Source organism: Schistocerca piceifrons, chromosome 4, assembly GCF_021461385.2.
Source record: "Schistocerca piceifrons isolate TAMUIC-IGC-003096 chromosome 4, iqSchPice1.1, whole genome shotgun sequence".
Taxonomy (NCBI): Eukaryota; Metazoa; Arthropoda; class Insecta; order Orthoptera; family Acrididae; genus Schistocerca; species Schistocerca piceifrons.
The window spans coordinates 422,591,595-422,612,477 of record NC_060141.1 but is presented as its reverse complement, the minus strand read 5'-3'; the positions used below and the strand labels follow the sequence as shown (position 1 = coordinate 422,612,477).

At 40.0% G+C, this 20,883-nt stretch overlaps 1 protein-coding gene across 1 annotated transcript in view; it reads left to right on the top strand.

Annotated features, from left to right (window-relative positions):
* The window catches only part of LOC124794671 (serine/threonine-protein kinase Genghis Khan), a 367,558-nt gene that overhangs the window by 323,650 nt on the left and 23,025 nt on the right, over positions 1-20,883 (top strand). Inside the window, exons 29-30 of the mRNA XM_047258205.1 lie at positions 5,668-5,767; positions 12,151-12,322. Coding sequence (XP_047114161.1) covers positions 5,668-5,767; positions 12,151-12,322 — 272 coding nt within the window. The remainder of the gene's footprint in view (positions 1-5,667; positions 5,768-12,150; positions 12,323-20,883) is intronic.

Sequence of the window (20,883 nt, the reverse complement as noted above, 5' to 3'; positions counted from 1 at the left end):
GCATCAACATACTCTGAAAGGAACCCAGTTGGTATACAGTCTGGACCAGAAGACTTAATTTTATTAAGTGATTTAAGTTCCTTCATTACTTTGAGGATATCAACTTTTAAGTTACTCAGGTTGGCAGTATTCTTAATTCGATTTCTGGAATATTTACTTTGCCTTCTTTGGTGAAGGCTGTGTTCAGTAACTCTGCTTTGGCAGCACTCTCATCAATAGTATTTCCATTGCTATTATGCAGAGAAGGCATTGATTGTGTCTTGCTGCTAGCATACTTTAAATATGACCAGAATCTCTTTAGATTTTGTGCCAGGTTATGAGACAAAGTTTCGTTATGGGAACTGTGATAGGTATCTCTCATTGAAGTGAGCACTAAATTTCCAGCTTCTGTAAAAGATCGTGAATCTTGGAGATTTTGCATTCGTTTAAATTTGTCATACTTTTTTCATTGTTTCTGCAACGGTGTCCTGATGTACTTTGTATTCCAAGGAGGACCAACTCCATTATTTGTTAATTTATTTGGTATAAATCTCTCAACTGCTGTCGATACTATTTCTTTGAATTCAAGCCACATCTGCACTTACATTGTTGATTTGGAAGGAGTGGAGATTGTCTCTCAGGAAGGCGTCAAGTGAATTTTTATCCGCTTTTTTGAATATGTATATTTTTTTTTGTTTATTTTTGGGAGATTTTGGAGATACAATATTCAGTCTCGCTACGATAGCACTGTCTTTACTAATCCCTGTATCTGTATTGATACGTGTTATTAGCTCAGGATTATTTGTTGCTAAGAGGTCAAGTGTGTTTTGCAACCATTTACTATTCGAGTGGGCTCATGAACTAGCTGCTTGAAATAATTTTCAGAGAATTCAGTTAGCACAATTTCCGACAATGTTTTATGGGTACCTCCAGATTTAAACATGTATTTTTGCCGACATATCGGGGTTAAATTGAAATCACTGTGAACTATAATTGTATGAGTTGGTTACAAGTTTGAAGTTAGACCCAAGATTTCTCTGAACCTTTTGGTAATTGTATCATTTGACTTGGGAGATCAGAAAAAGGATCCAATTATTATTATATTCCAGTTGTTAAGAATGACCTCTACAAATACTAACTCACGCGAACTATGTACTTCAATTTCGCTACAAGATAAACTGCTTCTAACAGCAACAAACACGCCACTGCCAACATCAGATGGTGTTATAACAAATTCATCTAATGCAGGGCTCACAGTGTTGTCAACTGGAAAACAGCGCTGTGATTTCAAGCTGTAAAGTAAATGTGAAATTTCCATGTTTCATGAATAATGCCTAAGCCTTCCTCCTAGTTTGTGGGTAATTGAATTGTGCTGCTGACAGTATCTCAGATGCATGCACAGTCAGTTGGTCTGTTCCAGCAGTGTTTGTTGTGTCTTATTGTGACACATCCATCATATGTGTGAGGCTCTAATTGCGGGGAACGCCAATAATCAGGGCCTGGATTTTGTCACGTATCACTCGCATACACGAACTGTGACTTTTACAGTGTTATGCTTGTGGTAGGAAAGGACATGTGCAATCCGTATTTTTGCAACGGAACAAACATAAGAATTTGGCCCACTCACAAAAAACCCATCCTCGTCATCAGTTGTTGAATCATCCAATCCTTGATGTCACAGCCAGTACATTTCCCATTGCATTACAGGACAAAGTTGCTGCAGAACTTAAAAAATTTCAAGATAACAGAGTTATTGCAGACATGAGTGCTCAGATCAGCTCCATATATGGACAGCAGTGGGTGGTTGTAGACCAGCACTCGCAGAACAGGTTGTAGTGATCTGTATCAAGTGCTTACTTGTACTTTGTCTATAGCGAAAACTATTGCTGTTTGCATGTCACTTGCGACACTGATGTAACACCAAAGTTAATTATTGTCAATCTGCTTTATAGAAAGAAAACTACTAATGTTATTTGTTTGAATTTTTGTATAGCATTCCGAGAATGCAGCATCCCCTAGGCACCCTATAAGCGGCGAGTGGGCGAGATCCAACAGATTTCATATGGCGTTTCAGTTGTATAAAGGCGTTATGGTTGCTGTGGACTGTATGAAGTTAACAGCTTTCTCTCATAACAGCTTCAATAGATAGGGAATGTAGGTTGCCTTGGAGATAAATTTGTTGAAGTACATGACCTTACCCAGAAACTAACTCACGTCTTTCAAACTTTGAGAACTGGTAATTTGTCTGTGGTGTTGAAGTGCTCTGCTGTTGGCACATGCCTTCATTTGCTTAATGTATCTGTAAAATCTTTAATCTAAAGTAGAAAATCGGCATTTATCAAGCTGACACTGGAGACTGTTTGACTGGAATCAACGAAAGAACGCTTCTAGATTTCGCAAGTTTTGTTCCCACATAGCTCCTCTGATGATAACGTTCTCTAAATAGTTAGCACACTGTGGTATCTTTTGGATGAACTGCTCTAAATGTTTTTGAAAAATAACTAATGCACTTGCAGCACAGAACAGTAATGGTTTGTGCTTTTACATCCCTAATGATATGTTAATCACAGGTATCCATTGTGTTTATGGACTTACCGTCAATTGCAATTATGTGTCCGATAAATTGATTTTTGAAAAGTAATGGCCCCCAGCCAGAAGGTAAAATTCCTTCAATCGCCCTCACAATTTCAAGAGACCGTACTTTTTTGGAGTAGTTTACATACTGTAAATTGATTGGTGTTCTTCTTTAACCTGGTCGGTAGCTCAAATTTCAGTCGCAGTCGGTTTTAGTGCTGTCATATGTGCATGAAGAAAAAACCAAATAAATACGGAATGAAATTGTATGCTCTTTCTGTTTCGACAACTAGCTACTGTAATAAACAACTTAAAAGGCCTTGACAGCCGGAGACAGTGGTCATGTGCGTGAGCTGCGTTTGCATTAATGCGTGTGTCTATGGTATCTGTCTGTGAAGAAGGCCTTCTGGCAGAAAGCTTACATGTTTAATAGTCTTTCCGTTGTGCCTGTCTGCGACTCAACATCTCTGCTATGTGGTGAGCAGCAATCTATCCTTTTCATAACAAAGACATAAAAGGTTTGCTTTATTTGTTCAAGACTCTGGAATTCACAAAAAAAAGTGGAACCATGTTCATCAGATAAGAAACTTCTTGGCAACGATGTGGAAATTCAAACCTGGCATCTAGTGTTAATGTGTGAAACGTAGAACCCCTACCATTCTAGTAATGACTCAAGGGGCCACAACAGAAATAATGAAACCAGGTCTTATCATTGATTTTATCTTCAATAGAACTGGTGTTGACAGAACTGTTCAGATTTATAGCTGTTATCAGTAAGAGTGGGACCAAACTTTTTATAAATTTATTTATTTGTCTGGCGTTAACTACTTTGTTGTTTATTAAGACGAGGAAGTATAAACATATTCCTTTTTGGCTGTATGTAGACAATTGGAAGAACTTAACTGAAGGAGAATATCCCTGCAACACTCATTTACAATTATTGGTATAACATTTTCTTGACAATGTTTCTATCACTATGAAAATGGCAGATGCAACCCAGTACTACAAAGCGTGTTCATATTAAGAGAAGAGGAAGTGTGTAGGAGAGAAATCAGAAGAAACATTATCAGCCTCCATGTTCCACATTGTTTTCACCATTACTACACAAAAATAAACTATGTTTGAATAATAAAAGTTATTTTTAAATCTAAAGAATCTATTTTTGTAGTCCCCCCCCCCCCCCTCCCACGAGACAAAAGATCAGTATTTCAAATGAACGAAACAAAACAAAGTACACTCTCTCTCTACAGTTTTCATCATTTCTTTTAATAACTTTGATAAAAAACATATTTATGTGTACTAAAATAAATATGTTTTGTTTTTTATAATACACTATTTATCACTTTTAAAAATTGTATCAAACAAGTTTTTACACCTTATTGAACAATGGAAAGTCCAGGATGGAATACTGTAAATATTATGAAAAGGATAGATTAGTAATCACTATATAGTGCAGATGTTGAGTCGCAGACAGGCGCAACAAAAAGACTGCTAAACAAATAAGCCTTTGGTATAAAAGGCCTCTCCATTAGACAATCCGCGTGCGCATGCCCACACACACACACACACACACACACACACACACACACACACACACACACACACACTTATGCAAATGCAACTCTCACACACGTGACCACTGTGTCTGGCTGGCGAGGCCAGCCAGAGACAGTGGTCGTGTGTGTGTGTGTGTGTGTGTGTGTGTGTGTGTGTGTGTGTGTGTGTCTACTTTAGGAGGCGGTCTTGTGGCCAAAAGCTTATTTTTTTAGCAGTCTTTTTGATGTGCCTTTCTACAACTCAGCATCTTCTTATACCTTATCTTAATTTTATAATTTTCATTAATAGCAACTCAAAAATCATCACTGTTTCAGAGCTATATCCTGTGCACCAACAGTGCAACAGTGAATATATTAAAACTAGTTTGTATCCTTCCAGTATTTGATGTAGACAGAAAAACCATTCAAATAAGAAATATAATTATAACTTACGAGGGTTGGAACTTTAATTGTGGCAACTATTTATTTACAGCTCATACAAAATAGATATGTGTTTCAAAGTTTTACTGACCTTCAAAGTAGTCACCAGCATTGTGTATAATCCTTTGCCAGCCATATGGAAGTCGCAGGGTACTCGTAGCAGTTCCAGTTGTGTTGACAGTTGGGGCGATGAATGTACCAGTTCTGAAGTGAATGCCGTGAAGTGTTTCCTTCAGTTTAGAAATCGAGTTGAACTCACAAGTGCTTAAGTCAGGGGAGTGCAGTAGGTGGCAGAGCACCTAGCAACCCCATCAGTCAGACAAATCAGTAACAGCTTGCACTGTACGTGCTTGAGCATTGTCTTGCAAAATGATGGTCAGGTCCTGCAGAAAGAGTCATCACTTCTGTCTCTAAGCTGTTCATTTTTGGAACACAACCTACGACCAGCTTAGAGACAGAAGTGATGACACTTTCTGCAGGACCTGACCACCATTTTGGATGACAATGCTCAAGCACGTACAGTGCAAGCCGTTACTGATTTGTTTGACTGATGGGGCTGTTAAATGCTATACCACCTACTGCACTCCCCTGACTTAAGCCCTCGTAAGTTCAACTCAGTTTTTAAACTGAAGGAAACACATCACAGCATTCGCTTCAGAACTGCCAAAAATTCGTCGGGCAGCAGACCATGCCGCTCGAACTGTCAACACAACTGGCACTGCTAAGATTATACGATTACTTCCACATGGCAGGCTACGGGTTATACACAATGTTTGTGACTACTTTGAAGGTCAGTAAAACTTTGAAACATGTATCTATTTTGTATGAGCTGTAAATAAATAGCTGCCACTATTAAAGTGCCAACCCTTAACCCACTCCTACCCCCTCTGTATTGATGCCTGTAAATCCTTCAACTTTCAGTACTTTGTGCTGGATTCTGGGCTAATTTCTGTATAGGTAAATATACAACCATAGTGTGTAAGACTGTCAGTAATTCTTGTGATGTAGGCATTATGTTTTACTTGCTTTCAAATAATTGCAGTAGGCATATTTTTTACCTCCACTCCTTGCTAATTTTTATGTCTTGCTGACTGTGTGTCATAATCCTAAATTATAATTCATTTGATTGATATTTCAGGTGAGTTAATAAACGTTACTCAGTGTGATGCTTCTGGCCGCCCAGTTCCAAGACCAAGACGTAGGTTTTCATTAAGAGAAGGTCACAGGGCTGCAAGAACGTAAGTTATTTACAAGCTGCATCATACATATTGTTTTAAGTGTAGGTTTATTTATTAGCACAAACTATGGATTAAGTGATATGATATAGTAAGACTGAGCCTGTAGCTTATGAAAATGATGCTTCCACTGTAGCACAAATATGTGTCCGCATTCTTGTTGTAACATGATTGTGCTAAGATATACTTACATTATATGAAGAATGTGACATGAAAATACAACATCGAACACTAAATAGACCTGCTCCAGAGAAATTTGGTTCCGGGATCTCTTTGCTATTTATACATACACTGTGTGATCAAAAGTATCTGGACACCTGGCTGGAGATGACTTAAAAGTTCATGGCGCCCTCCATCAGTAATGTGGGAATTCAATGTGGTATAGGCCCACCCTGGGCCTTGATGACAGCTTCCACTCTTGCAGGCACATATTCAATCGAATGCTGGAAGGTTTCTTGGGGAATGGAAGCCCATTATTCACAGAGCGCAGGACTGAGGAGAGTTACCGATATCGGTTGGTGAGACCTGACATGAAGTCGGCATTCCATAACATCACAAAGTTGTTATATAGGATTCAGGTCAGGACTCTGGGCAGGCCTGTCCATTACAGGGATGTTATTGTCGTGTAACCATTCTGCCACAGGCCGTGCATTACAAACAGGTGCTCAATCTTGTTGAAAGATGCGGTCACCACCCCCAAATTGCTCTTCAACTGTGGGAAGCAAGAAGGTGCTTAAAGCATCAATGTAGACCTGTTCTGCGATAGTGCCACACAAAACAGCAAGAGGCGCAAGCTCCCTCCATAAAAAACACAACTACACCATAACACCACTGCCTTCGAATTTTACTGTTGCTACTACATACGCTGTCAGATGACATTCACCAGGCATTAGCTATTCCCATACCCTGCCATCGGTATGCCACATTGTGTACCATGGTTCATCACTCCACTGTTCAATCATCCAATGTTTACGCTCCTTACACCAAGCAAGGCGTCATTTGGCATTTACCAATGTGATGTGTGGCTCATGAGCAGCCGCTCGATTATGAAATCCAAGTTTTCTCAACTCCCACCTAACTGTCATAGTACTTGCAGTGGATCTTGATGTAGTTTGGAATTCGTGTGTGATGGTTTGGATAGATGTCTGCCTATTACACATTACAACCCTCTTCAACTGTCGGCAGTCTCTGTCAGCCAACAGACGAGGTCAGCCTGTACTCTTTTGTGCTGTACAAGTCCCTTCATGTTTCCACTTCAGTATAGCATCAGAAACAGTGGACCCAGGGATGTTTAGGAGTGTGGAAATCTCGCATGACACAGCTGACACCCAATCATCTAACCACGTTCGAAGTCCGTGAGTTCCACGGAGCACCCCATTCTGCTCTCTCACAATGTATAATGACTACTGAGCTCGCTGATATGGAGTACCTTGCAATAGGTGGCAGCACATAGTGTATACCCATTCTGGTGCAAACATTTTTTTAAAGAAAAAGCAGCACAGATTTCCAAAATGCACAATAGACAGAAATTATTAAAATTCTGAAATTTCATGACTATTACTTAATAGTCATATAGAAAATGTAAGTGATTACACCATAAAGCAGTAATTCCTAATTATTCGGAAAGTGTGGGCAATGATATACACTCCTGGAAATGGAAAAAAGAACACATTGACAGCGGTGTGTCAGACCCAGCATACTTGTTCCGGACACTGCGAGAGGGCTGTACAAGCAATGATCACACGCACGGCACAGCGGACACACCAGGAACCGCGGTGTTGGCCGTCGAATGGCGCTAGCTGCGCAGCATTTGTGCACCGCCGCCGTCAGTGTCAGCCAGTTTGCCGTGGCATACGGAGCTCCATCGCAGTCTTTAACACTGGTAGCATGCCGCGACAGCGTGGACGTGAACCGTATGTGCAGTTGACGGACTTTGAGCGAGGGCGTATAGTGGGCATGCGGGAGGCCGGGTGGACGTACCGCCGAATTGCTCAACACGTGGGGCGTGAGGTCTCCACAGTACATCGATGTTGTCGCCAGTGGTCGGCGGAAGGTGCACGTGCCCGTCGACCTGGGACCGGACCACAGCGACGCACGGATGCACGCCAAGACCGTTGGATCCTACGCAGTGCCGTAGGGGACTGCACCGCCACTTCCCGCACACCGTTAGGCCGTCTTCCGCTCACGCCCCAACATCGTGCAGCCCGCCTCCAGTGGTGTCGCGACAGGCGTGAATGGAGGGACGAATGGAGACGTGTCGTCTTCAGCGATGAGAGTCGCTTCTGCCTTGGTGCCAATGATGGTCGTATGCGTGTTTGGCGCCGTGCAGGTGAGCGCCACAATCAGGACTGCATACGACCGAGGCACACAGGGCCAACACCCGGCATCATGGTGTGGGGAGCGATCTCCTACACTGGCCGTACACCACTGGTGATCGTCGAGGGGACACTGAATAGTGCACGGTACATCCAAACCGTCATCGAACCCGTCGTTCTACCATTCCTAGACCGGCAAGGGAACTTGCTGTTCCAACAGGACAATGCACGTCCGCATGTATCCCGTGCCACCCAACGTGCTCTAGAAGGTGTAAGTCAACTACCCTGGCCAGCAAGATCTCCGGATCTGTCCCCCATTGAGCATGTTTGGGACTGGATGAAGCGTCGTCTCACGCGGTCTGCACGTCCAGCACGAACGCTGGTCCAACTGAGGCGCCAGGTGGAAATGGCATGGCAAGCCGTTCCACAGGACTATATCCAGCATCTCTACGATCATCTCCATGGGAGAATAGCAGCCTGCATTGCTGCGAAAGGTGGATATACACTGTACTAGTGCCGACATTGTGCATGCTCTGTTGCCTGTGTCTATGTGCCTGTGGTTCTGTCAGTGTGATCATGTGATGTATCTGACCCCAGGAATGTGTCAATAAAGTTTCCCCTTCCTGGGACAATGAATTCACGGTGTTCTTATTTCAATTTCCAGGAGTGTATTCATACAGTAACATGAACTGATGCAATTTCAGATCTCTGGTCTCCATATCATCATTTATAAAAGCACATATGTATTTAAAAGAAAGCAATTAGCAGTACAACTCCAGAGTCAGTAATGTTCTTTGCTCCATAACATCCATCAAGAGCAAACCTTTTAGGTCTCAAAAATCAGTTGCAATGATTTCCATGTTGATTTTTAAAAACTTTTCCATCCTTTTTAAATTTAGATGATGTCACTGCATGGTTTACTACTTAGTTTCACATTAATAGTCTTACAAATTACAGTAAATTTCAGGCATATTATGCTGTTTAACATTAAGAAATACAGTCAATGTCTTCAATACATCTGCAGCAAGTTTGTTTATTGTTACACTTTACACTGCTTTATTGTAATCAATACATACACACACACATACATATATATATATATATATATATATATATATATATATATATATATATATATATATATATCAATATAATGGAAGGAAACATTCCACGTGGGAAAAATTATATATAAAAACAAAGATGAGGTGACTTACCGAACAAAAGCGCTGGCAGGTCGATAGACACACAAACAAACACAAACATACACACAAAATTCAAGCTTTCGCAACAAACTGTTGCCTCATCAGGAAAGAGGGAAGGAGAGGGGAAGACGAAAGGAAGTGGGTTTTAAGGGAGAGGGTAAGGAGTCATTCCAATCCCGGGAGCGGAAAGACTTACCTTAGGGGGAAAAAAGGACAGGTATACACTCGCACACACGCACATATCCATCCACACATACAGACACAAGCAGACATATTTAAAGACAAAGAGTTTGGGCAGAGATGTCAGTCGAGATAGAAGTGTTGAGGCAAAGAAGTTGTTGAAAGACAGGTGAGGTATGAGTGGCGGCAACTTGAAATTAGCGGAGATTGAGGCCTGGCGGATGACGAGAAGAGAGGATATACTGAAGGGCAAGTTCCCATCTCCGGAGTTCGGATAGGTTGGTGTTGGTGGGAAGTATCCAGATAACCCGGACGGTGTAACACTGTGCCAAGATGTGCTGGCTGTGCACCAAGGCATGTTTAGCCACAGGGTGATCCTCATTACCAACAAACACTGTCTGCCTGTGTCCATTCATGCGAATGGACAGTTTGTTGCTGGTCATTCCCACATAGAATGCATCACAGTGTAGGCAGGTCAGTTGGTAAATCACGTGGGTGCTTTCACACGTGGCTCTGCCTCTGATCGTGTACACCTTCCGGGTTACAGGACTGGAGTAGGTGGTGGTGGGAGGGTGCATGGGACAGGTTTTGCATCGGGGGCGGTTACAAGGATAGGAGCCAGAGGGTAGGGAAGGTGGTTTGGGGATTTCGTAGGGATGAACTAACAGGTTACGAAGGTTAGGTGGACGGCGGAAAGACACTCTTGGCGGAGTGGGGAGGATTTCATGAAGGATGGATCTCATTTCAGGGCAGGATTTGAGGAAGTCGTATCCCTGCTGGAGAGCCACATTCAGAGTCTGGTCCAGTCCTGGAAAGTATCCTGTCACAAGTGGGGCACTTTTGTGGTTCTTCTGTGGGGGATTCTGGGTTTGAGGGGACGAGGAAGTGGCTCTGGTTATTTGCTTTTGTACCAGGTCGGGAGGGTAGTTGCGGGATGTGAAAGCTGTTTTCAGGTTGTTATCGATCTTTAAGTGAAGATCATCAGCCACTGCATAGTCCGTGGTGAGAGGTAATACTTGAAATTAGATATTCTTGGCACTCTTGACACTTTTGATCTCTGAATATTGAATTTCCTAATGATTCCTGAAATGGAATGTCCCATGCATATAGCTTCAACTATCATTCTGCCTTCAGAGAGTGTTTAGCTCCTATTGTGCAACCATAACCACAACAGAAATCTTTTCACATGAATCACCTGAGTACAAATGACAACTCCACCAATGCATTGCCCTTTCATACATGATATCACCCTCATTTGTGTATGTAATGTTGCTATCCCATGACTTTTTGTCATCCCAGTGTATTACATGGTTTTCTGCAGATGGTCTCACTCTCAATTTCAATTTCAAAAAGACACAACATATTCCATTCTGCACATCTAGAAGTGAGGAAATAATAGCTAGAGTGGAAACGTCAAAAATTTTAGATGTTCATAGTAATGAGAATTTAAACTTATAAAAACACATTTTAAAAACTCCCAAAAGTTAATTCAGCCACATTTTCACTTTCAATTATGACAAATCTTGAGAGGCAATTCAGTAAGTTGACGTACTTTGTGTATTTTCGTTCAGTAACATCATATCGGAATAAAGTTCAGTGGTACCTCAACTCTGAGAAAAAGATTGTTCTTTGTTCAGAAACATGCTGTAAAAATAGTATGTGGTGCTCACCCGTTATCATCTTGCAGATCTGTTTAATGAGTTAGGCATGTACTGTTTCACAGTACATTTATTCCCTCGTGAAGTTTGTTGTAATTAATCCACTGCAGTTAAAACGAAACAGTGAGGTACATAATTACAATAGCAGAAGAGGAACAACATTCATTACTCAACTTTAAGGTTGTCTTTACCAGAAAGAGGGTGCACTTATCTTTGCTCACTTATCCAGTGATGAAAAATGTTTGACAGAAAGCAAAGTTAAATTAGGAAACAAATTGGAAGAGTTTCCTCTTGACAACTTCTTGTATTCTGTAGAACTTCTAATTTTGTGATATGTGAAGATGATAGCTATGAATTATTAACTCAAAACAGCACTTAAAAATTGTAGATGATCAGCATGTAACCATATTTACATATGAATGTGTAATGTGAATGTAAAAGGACTTCTTCCACATCATTACTATTAAGCATACAAATGATGCACAGAACATCAAACTAACTACCTGTTTCATTACTTGTCAGGTGCAGTGAAAATAAAACATTCAGGAAGGATTAATGGCATGCAACACACTAATTCATCACCTTGCGCACTGTGTATGACAGGTGTTACATTTTTACTAATAATACGTATATTGAAAGAATATAGAAGAAAAAGGTACTGGTAGAAGTAGAACTGTGAGGACATGTCATGGGTCATGCTCGGATGCTCAGTCGGTAGGGAGCTTGTGCTAGAAAAGCAAAGGTCACAGATTAGAAAGCCGGTCTGCAGCACAGTTTTAACTTGTCAGGATGTTTCGTATCAGTGCACTTTCCACTGAAGAGTGAAAATTCATTCTGAAGTACATTGAAGGTGTATGTAGATGTAATTTGTTGTGGATGAGGAAAATTACAGCAGCATTATATTTATGATTGGTGTAAATTATTAAGAGGAAGGGGATAAGAGAGAGAAAGAAACATTTTAGACTTCTATAACATTAAAATTTGTGTTTTTATGCACTCTAAGCGAAAGCAATGTTATGTCTTTGTTATAGGACAGACAGGCGCTCTAAAATGATATCAGCTCCAACAAACTTCAATCATATAAGTCACATGGGCCCGGGTGATGGAATTCAAATTCAGAGGTTGTTGGACCTACCTACAACGCTGGAAACTGCAGATCAGACTCTGGCAAGTCCACAGCAACTTCAGGGAAGTCAGCAGAGGGTAAGTTCACATGCACATATCTTTAAAATATTTGTTGTTTGGGGGAGGGGGAGTGCTCCATCTTGCTGGAAAAGTATCCGTGGTTGATTTTCTTCTAACTGCGGGGCAATGAACTGTTGCAAAACATCTAAGTAAATCTTAGCGGTAATGGATTTTCCCACGAAGAAAAATGGTCCAAAGACCTTGTTATGCATGAGGCCGCACCAAACATTCACTTTTTCGCTGTCTCGCTGTAACTGTACAGTAGCATGTGGAGACTCTGAACCCCATATACAGACATTAACTCTATTTACCATTTCACTGACATGAAAGGTTGATTTATCGGTAAAGCATATGCAATTTAAGTAATCATTAGCGCCATCAATCCTGTTGAGAATTTCATTGCAAATTCAGCATGTGCCAGAAAATCATTTGGTTGCAAGGCCTACATGATTTGTATTTTTTAAGCATGCAACCCAAGCCTTTTATGAAGAATCTTCACCACACTTGCTTGCAGTATTTGAAGTTCACGTTATGCTTGATGAGTTGATTTAGATGGACTCTGTTGAAACGATTGCTTAACACGTTCAACAGTTGCATCACTCACACAAGGCCTGCCACTTCGAGGATGATCTTCAACGCTGCCTGTTTCGTTAAACTTCGCATACCATCGCTCTATTGATTTAACATCAGGAGGGCTGTGTCCATAAGAAGCCCAAAATTTACACTGAACACTGATGGATGATTTCGTTTCATGAAACCAAAGCACGCATTGCACTTTCTCCTGCTTCGACACCATTTCACCAGCAACTAACGTGACCTAACAGACCGTGTTGGTGTTGTGGAGCACTAGCGCCATCTGTTGGTCACAACAACTAGTAACACTAACATATGTAACGGCATCAAATGTAACTTATTATGTCAAACAGTTATTCTGTTATTTTTATAATCATGGCAAGACTTTGTTCTCACCTTGTATAATAGTGTGCATAAGTCTTATTCCTAGTACCTATCTCAAATAGCCAGTGAAAAGCAACTGCTGGTATCGCTCTGCCTTCTGATTCTGCATATCTGCTGGCAAGTTGAATGGCACTAGCAGTTGATGCTGTAATTTACCGTCTAGTAAGGTCCGAAGACCAGTATCAGTTGCAAAGCGATTTAGAAAAGATTGCTGTATGGTGTGGCAGGTGGCAGTTGATGCTAAATAACGAAAAGTGTGAGGTGATCCACATGAGTTCCCAAAGAAATCTGTTGGAATTCGATTACTCGATAAATAGTACAATTCTCAAGGCTGTCAATTCAACTAAGTACCTGGATGTAAAAATTACGCACAACTTCAGTTGGAAAGACCACATAGATAATATTGTGGGGAAGGCAAGCCAAAGGTTGCGTTTCATTGGCAGGACACTAAAAGATGCAATACGTCCACTAAAGAGACAGCTTATGCTACACTCGTTCTTCCTCTGTTAGAATTATTGCTGCGCGGTGTGGGATCCTTACCAGGTCGGATTGACAGAGGACATCGAAAGTGTGCAAAAAAGGGCAGCTCGTTTTGTATTATCATGTAATAGGGGAGAGAGTGTGGCATATATGATACGCGAGTTGGGATGGAAGTCATTAAAGCAAAGACGTTTTTCCTCGCGGCGAGATCTATTTACAAAATTTCAGTCACCAACTTTCTCTTCCGAATGCGAAAATATTTTGTTGAGCCCAACCTACATAGGTAGGAAGGATCATCAAAATAAAATAAGAGAAATCAGAGCTCGAACAGAAAGGTTTAGGTGTTCGTTTTTCCCGCGCACTGTTCGGGAGTGGAATGGTAGGGAGATAGTATGATTGTGGTTCGATGAACCCTCTGCCAAGCACTTAAATGTGAATTTCAGAGTAATCATGTAGATGTAGATGAAACATCGTGTGATAGCCTTCCTGTGGGTTGATTTTTGTGTTTTCCTTATATTTTATAATGGGGATAATGGAGCTACCCATACCATAAATGTTATGTCTTTTTAATAAACATCCAAATTTTAATAACATCTCAATATTTACAATTTAAAAAAGCACAGTCATAACAACTATTGTTTTCTACAAAAGAAGATCATAATAAATATTTGTTTAGCTCTTTTTGTTTGATATGCCTCTGTCTGTTTCTCCAATTCATAGAGTGTGTCAACCATATTTACACACCCTTCAATGGAAGAAAAATATCTTTGTAGTACCTCCACTACTGAAGTTGCCTGAACACTGGTGGGCACTGATACACACTCTTTTTCTCCTGCTTCATCTTCTTTTTCTCCATCACTGAGAGAGGAATTATATGAAAATTTTTCTGCAGCGAATTTCTCCATGGTTATTTCCTCTGCGATTACAACGTTGCCTACCAGCAGAAATTTATTTAAGAAGTGCACTATGGCTGCAGTGTTTCCCATATGGCAGGAAGCAACTGTCCTCCTCATTCTGGCAGTTGACACCTTGTATCCGTAAGTGCACAGGTTGTGGCATATTATGATACCTCCAAACCATAAACCAAGCTTCAGTTAAAATTTATGGTACCCGAGCTTCGTTTGTAATACATATACTGTGTTTACACACTAAGTAGAAAGTTGTGTTTCGTTAAAATAGGTCTTAAAATGAATTTAGGTATCTAACAATTATTTACAGTACCTTTAGTATTGTTTTGTTTATGTTCAAGTTGGTAACAATAAAAAAATAATATTTGATTAAATAAGTTCAAACTATACATTTTAAAGAGAGCACTGTTACAGTGTCTGCACGAGAATCAAAAGATTCCTTTTACTTGATATTCTCAAGTTGAGTTGCCACATAGTGCAAATGATGGGAAATGCAAAATTTCAGAAATGTAAAATCAAGGTTTTCAGTACATGGTGAACGTACAGGATTGGGAAAAAATGCTTAAATGGTGGGTAAACGTAAAATACAGAAATGTAAAGGTGGGGTAATACTGTATATTCAGTAACTGGTGGTGTCACTTGGGCATAGGCATGCAAGTCTCCCTGAGCTCTGGATTTGCCCTTTCATTTTCTGTTACATAATGCTTTTATGTGGTGCGCTACGCTCACCATACTGGGCCATCTCTGCCTTCTGATTTGCCCATTTGAGCTAAGAACAAACCAAGAAGAAACTAAAGCGATGAAATTCAGTGAGCATTAAGGTGGAAAGAAAGACTTCATTACTGATCAAATCTTTTAAGTACTTAGCATTTCTTGACTGATAATGAAGCTGTGTCTAGGAAATAAGAAGTAGAACATTACACGTAAAAGAGTTTTTGAAAATGTGAAAAGTTTTTTCATAGCAATGGGAATTTCAGTAGAATTAAGATAGAGGAATTCCAAATATTTTGTCTGAATTGTAACAATGTATGGCAGAAATCAGGTAGTCAAAGGGAAAGAGGAAAAATACTTGGATAGTTTTTGAATGTGATTGTGGAGAAAATTGCTAAATCTGAAATAGACAAAATGAAAAGTGAAGAAGTACTTTGAAGAACAGAAGAGGAAAAAACTTGTGTAAATGATAAAAAAGATCTGAGTTGAAAGAAAAATTAAATAAAAGAGAGGAAGAGGGAGAAGACGAAGGAGGAGACATGAAATTCTAGATAGCATTAAAAATCGGTGAAGTATCAAGCAGATTAAGGGAAAGGCACAGTACAGGAAAATGGAGAGCATCTAGTCAGTGTATGATATAAGAAAGCATACCAATACTTTTATTACTGGAAGTGGTAGTTATTGCTAGTAATTAGGTGGGTCAGTTCATTGCAAAACATGAAATGTCAAGATGCCAGTTGCAGTTCTTATGCTTTGTAACACTACTTGAATTGCATAAATCCCAAGAAAATTCAAATTTTTTATGTGTAACTTTGAATTTGATTTAAATCTCACTGAGTATGAAAATCAAACAATGGAAATGCCAAGCAGGAATATCAACAATGTAGGAAGAGAGAGATTGCTATTTACCTTAAAAAGGACACATGAAGTTACAGACAGGCACAATTAACAGACACTTACGTAAAGCTTACGGCCTCAGGCTTCATCAGCAAAAGAGAAACACACACTATTCATACACACAACCAACCACCCCTCATGCACACATCATTGAGTATACAAGCAGAGTAGTGTGCATTTGTCCTAAAAAGATGTCTCAGATGACAGCAGATGGAAGTGTAATTTAATTGGATAGCTAAAATATCTGTGCACCAAATATTGAAATTGACATACTGGATGTGATGAGAAGGAATAGAGAGTCTGCTCTGACCCAGGGCTCTGAGTGACTTTTCCATACTCTCCCCATTTCCTAAACCTCACCAGTCCTCTTCCTTCACCTCTCTTGCTTCCCCTTCAACCCTTCTGCCAGAAGAAGGAAGCACTGGCTGTGAGAGCTTGCAAATTTAAATACCTTTGTATGTGTGTACTCCTTGCCAGCCCTTGCTGAGTAGACATTTTTATGTATCGAATAAAGTATTGTATTATCCCGTACTGTGGAGAAGTATTGCAGAATGTAAACAAAACACTGAAATCCCGCAATAATAAGATTTCCTATTCTTTGAGGAAAACCACAGCCCAGTACATTTTCTCCAGTTCTCCTCACAGTGAGTGTTCTAGCTTATTCCTCCATTTTTTATTTCATTGTGATTGTCTATAAAGTCAACATACCCTGTTGTTTTGTTATATGTACATCTTTGTGCCACTGATATCTAATTTAGCATATGTATTTCCTGTTGCCATTATCAGTTCTATCTTTTACTCTGTTTCTGCATTACTTCCATCTGTAATACCACTACAGGCTATTCTTCTATATTAATGTCTTGTCTAAATTTTATTTTATTGTTATTGTTCATTAATTTAAATTGTTGTATAAGGCTATTAGATTGGTTTACCATATGTGTCTGCATTACTTCTATCTGCAATACCTCTACAGGCTATTCTTCTATATTCATGTCTTGTCTAAATTTTATTTTATTGTTATTGTTCATTAATTTAAATTGTTATATAAGGCTATTAGATTGGTTTACCATATGTGCATTGTATCTTCTTTGTTAATTTTGTCCACCTCCCTTCCACCTAATCTTTCCATGCAAGCACACACTATTCCACAAGAACAAGCAGTTTTTCTGTGTTTAAGAGGTAATATTTTTGTTGTTTGTTCCTTGTACATTTATTGTGTGTTTGATATTTTAAATTATGTTATTACTGCACTGTCAAAGATGACATTTACTCTGTGTGGGAACCTCCCTCCCAATGTGTGGCATCTTTGTCAATACTGTTCACCAGTTTTGCATCTGTTCAATGACAATGTTAGTTTAAGTCTCACAATGACCTTGTTAGCTGAAAACAGTTTACTGGAATAAATTAGTACTGCAGGACATGCACAATTTTGTGCTTTTCATTTCTAACTAAATAATATATCAGACAAGTGATTAAAAGAAAGATGTGAACAATAAAGTTACACTCTTACCCAATGTTTTGTAAATGGAAACAACTAAACATTCTGAGATAACGAGATAAGGCAGAGAAAATTAAACCATTTACTGAATAAGGCCACAGTTATAAGCAGAAATGCTAGTAAAATTAACAAGAACTGTTATTCTAATACATGATGAAGAAGGATAAGGTTCAAGTAATACCACATATTTGTTATGATTATACAGTACATTTCTGGATGAGATTCTCATTCTCAAATGCTTCAAATGTCATATCTTATTTAAATATTGTGAAGTTACAGTTACAAGGCTCCATCCTATAATTTTGTATTATTTATGAAGTGAATTGAGACACGTTCCATTAGAAACGTGTGTGGCTGAAAAGTTAAGTGAAGGAACAGGGTACCTGCAGTTGCATGCCCAAATCATTGAAACGTTCCATGTTCTGTGAAAACATGACTTCTAAGCAGATAGAGATAATATGAAGTGGAGATCTTAATTTAATTTTTTTATAGCATATGTATTTTAGAGTGGTTCATGGTGTGGGTTCCTGTAGTCATGTCCTAGTTCATGAACCACGGGCAACGTATGAGTGGCCAAGTAAGTGGTCCCGACAGTCGGGATACCAGTTACTTTGGAGTAAGGCTGGGCATCTCGGACATATTCTGAGTCGTGGTCACCTTTGTGCTCATACGGCAAAGACTACCAAATCCACCGGTCCCTCAACCGTAAGGGGTAAAACCCAATGGGACTCGGGGCAAGTAAGACTAGCAACCTGCTTCCCTGGTACTTTAAATATGATGCTGGCAACAATCAGAGCAAAATGCCTCGGACCTTTGGAGGTGACGGAGTCCCACCTCTAACTGACAAACCAGGGACTCCTAAGATACAACTCGGCAAACGAATGGTAACGAGATGGAGAGCTATTAATATCAATGGGGGCTACTCTGGGAAGAAGGTAGAGCTGGCAGAGGCTGCAAGTAAGATGGGGCTGGACATTTTAGCTGTTAGTGACATTCGGGTAAGGGGTGAGAAAGAAAAGGAAGTGGGAGAATACAAGGTCTACCTGTCAGGAGTCAAAGCAGGAATAGCACAATGGGGTGTAGGGCTTTACATCAGGAAAGAAATGGAACCCAGCGTAGTTGCAATAAGGTATGTAAACGAACAACTGATGTGGATAGATTTGACAGTGTCTAGCAAGAAAATTAGGATTGTGTCAGTATATTCGCATTGTGAAGGGACAGATCAAGATACGATGGATAGTTTTTATGAGGCACTCAGTGATGTAGTTGTTAGAGTAAAGGACAAGGACAGTGTTCTGCTCATGGGTTATTTTAACGCCAGGATTGGAAATCGAACAGAAGGGTATCAAAAGGTTATGGGTAAATTTGGAGAGGATATGGAGGCCAACAGGAACGGGAAAAAACTCTTGGATTTCTGTGCCAGTATGGGCTTAGTAATCACAAACTCCTTTTTTAAACATAAGAACATTCACCAGTATACTTGGGAAGGCAGGGGAACCAGATCTGTCATTGACTGTATAATAACAGATCAGGAATTCAGGAAGGCTGTGAGGGACACACGTGTATTCAGGGGATTCTTTGATGACACTGATTATTATTTAATCTGCAGTGAAATTGGGATTGTGAGGCCGAAAGTGCAGGAGGTCAGGTCCATATGTAGGAGGATAAGAGCGGAGAAACTTCAGGATAAGGAAATCAGGCATAGGTACATAACAGCAATCTCAGAAAGGTACCAGTTAGTTGAATGTAGTCAATTACAGTCATTGGAAAAGGAATGGACAAGGTATAGTGACACAGTACTACAAGTGGCTAAAGAATGTCTTGGAACAGTAGTGTGTAAAAGTAGGAGGAAGCAAACAGCTTGGTGGAATGACACAGTCAAGGCAGCCTGTAAAAGGAAAAAGAAGGCGTATCAAAAATTTCTGTATGCTAGAATTCAGGTAGACAGAGAAAGTTATGTTGAAGAAAGAAACAAAGCCAAACAGATAATTGCAGCATCCAAGAAGAAATCTTGGGAAGACTTTGGAAACAGGTTGGAGACTATGGGTCAAGCTGCTGGAAAACCATTCTGGATTGTAATTAGCAGTCTTCGAAAGGGAGGTAAGAAGGTAATGACAAGTATTTTGGACAGGTCAGGAAAACTGCTGGTGAATCCTGTGGATGCCTTGGGCAGATGGAGGGAATATTTTGAAGAGTTGCTCAATGTAGGTGAAAATACGATCAGTAATGTTTCAGATTTTGAGGTAGAATGGGATAGGAATGATGATGGAAATAGGATCACATTTGAGGAAGTGGAGAAAATGGTCAATAGAGTGCAGTGCAATAAAGCAGCTGGGGTGGATGAAATTAAGTCGGAACTCATCAAATACAGTGGAATGTCAGGTCTTAAATGGCTACACAAGATAATTGAAATGGCCTGGGAGTCGGGACAGGTTCCATCAGACTGGACAAAAGCAGTAATCACACCAATCTTTAAACATGGAAACAGAAAAGATTGTAACAACTACAAAGGTATCTCTTTAATCAGCGTTGTGGGTAAAATCTTCTCAGGTATTGTTGAAAGGAAAGTGCGAGTATTAGTTGAGGACCAATCGGATGAAAATCAGTGTGGGTTTAGGCCTCTTAGAGGTTGTCAGGTCCAGATCTTTAGCTTACAGCAAATAATGGAGAAGTGTTATGAGTGGAACAGGGAATTGTATCTATGCTTTATAGATCTAGAAAAGGCATATGACCGGGTTCCTAGGAGGAAGTTATTGTCTGTTCTACAAGATTATGGAATAGGAGGCAAACTTTTGCAAGCAATTAAAGGTCTTTACATGGATAGTCAGGCAGCAGTTAGAGTTGACAGTAAATTGAGTTCATGGTTTAGAGTAGTTTCAGGGGTAAGACAAGGCTGCAACCTGTCTCCACTGTTGTTCATATTGTTTATGGATCATATGTTGAAAACAGTAGACTGGCTGGGTGAGATTAAGATATGTGAACACAAAATAAGCAGTCTTGCATTGGCGGATGACTTAGTTGTGATGGCAGATTCGATTGAAAGTTTGCAAAGTAATATTTCAGAGCTAGATCAGAAATGTAAGGACTATGGTATGAAGATTAGCATTTCCGAAACGAAAGTAATGTCA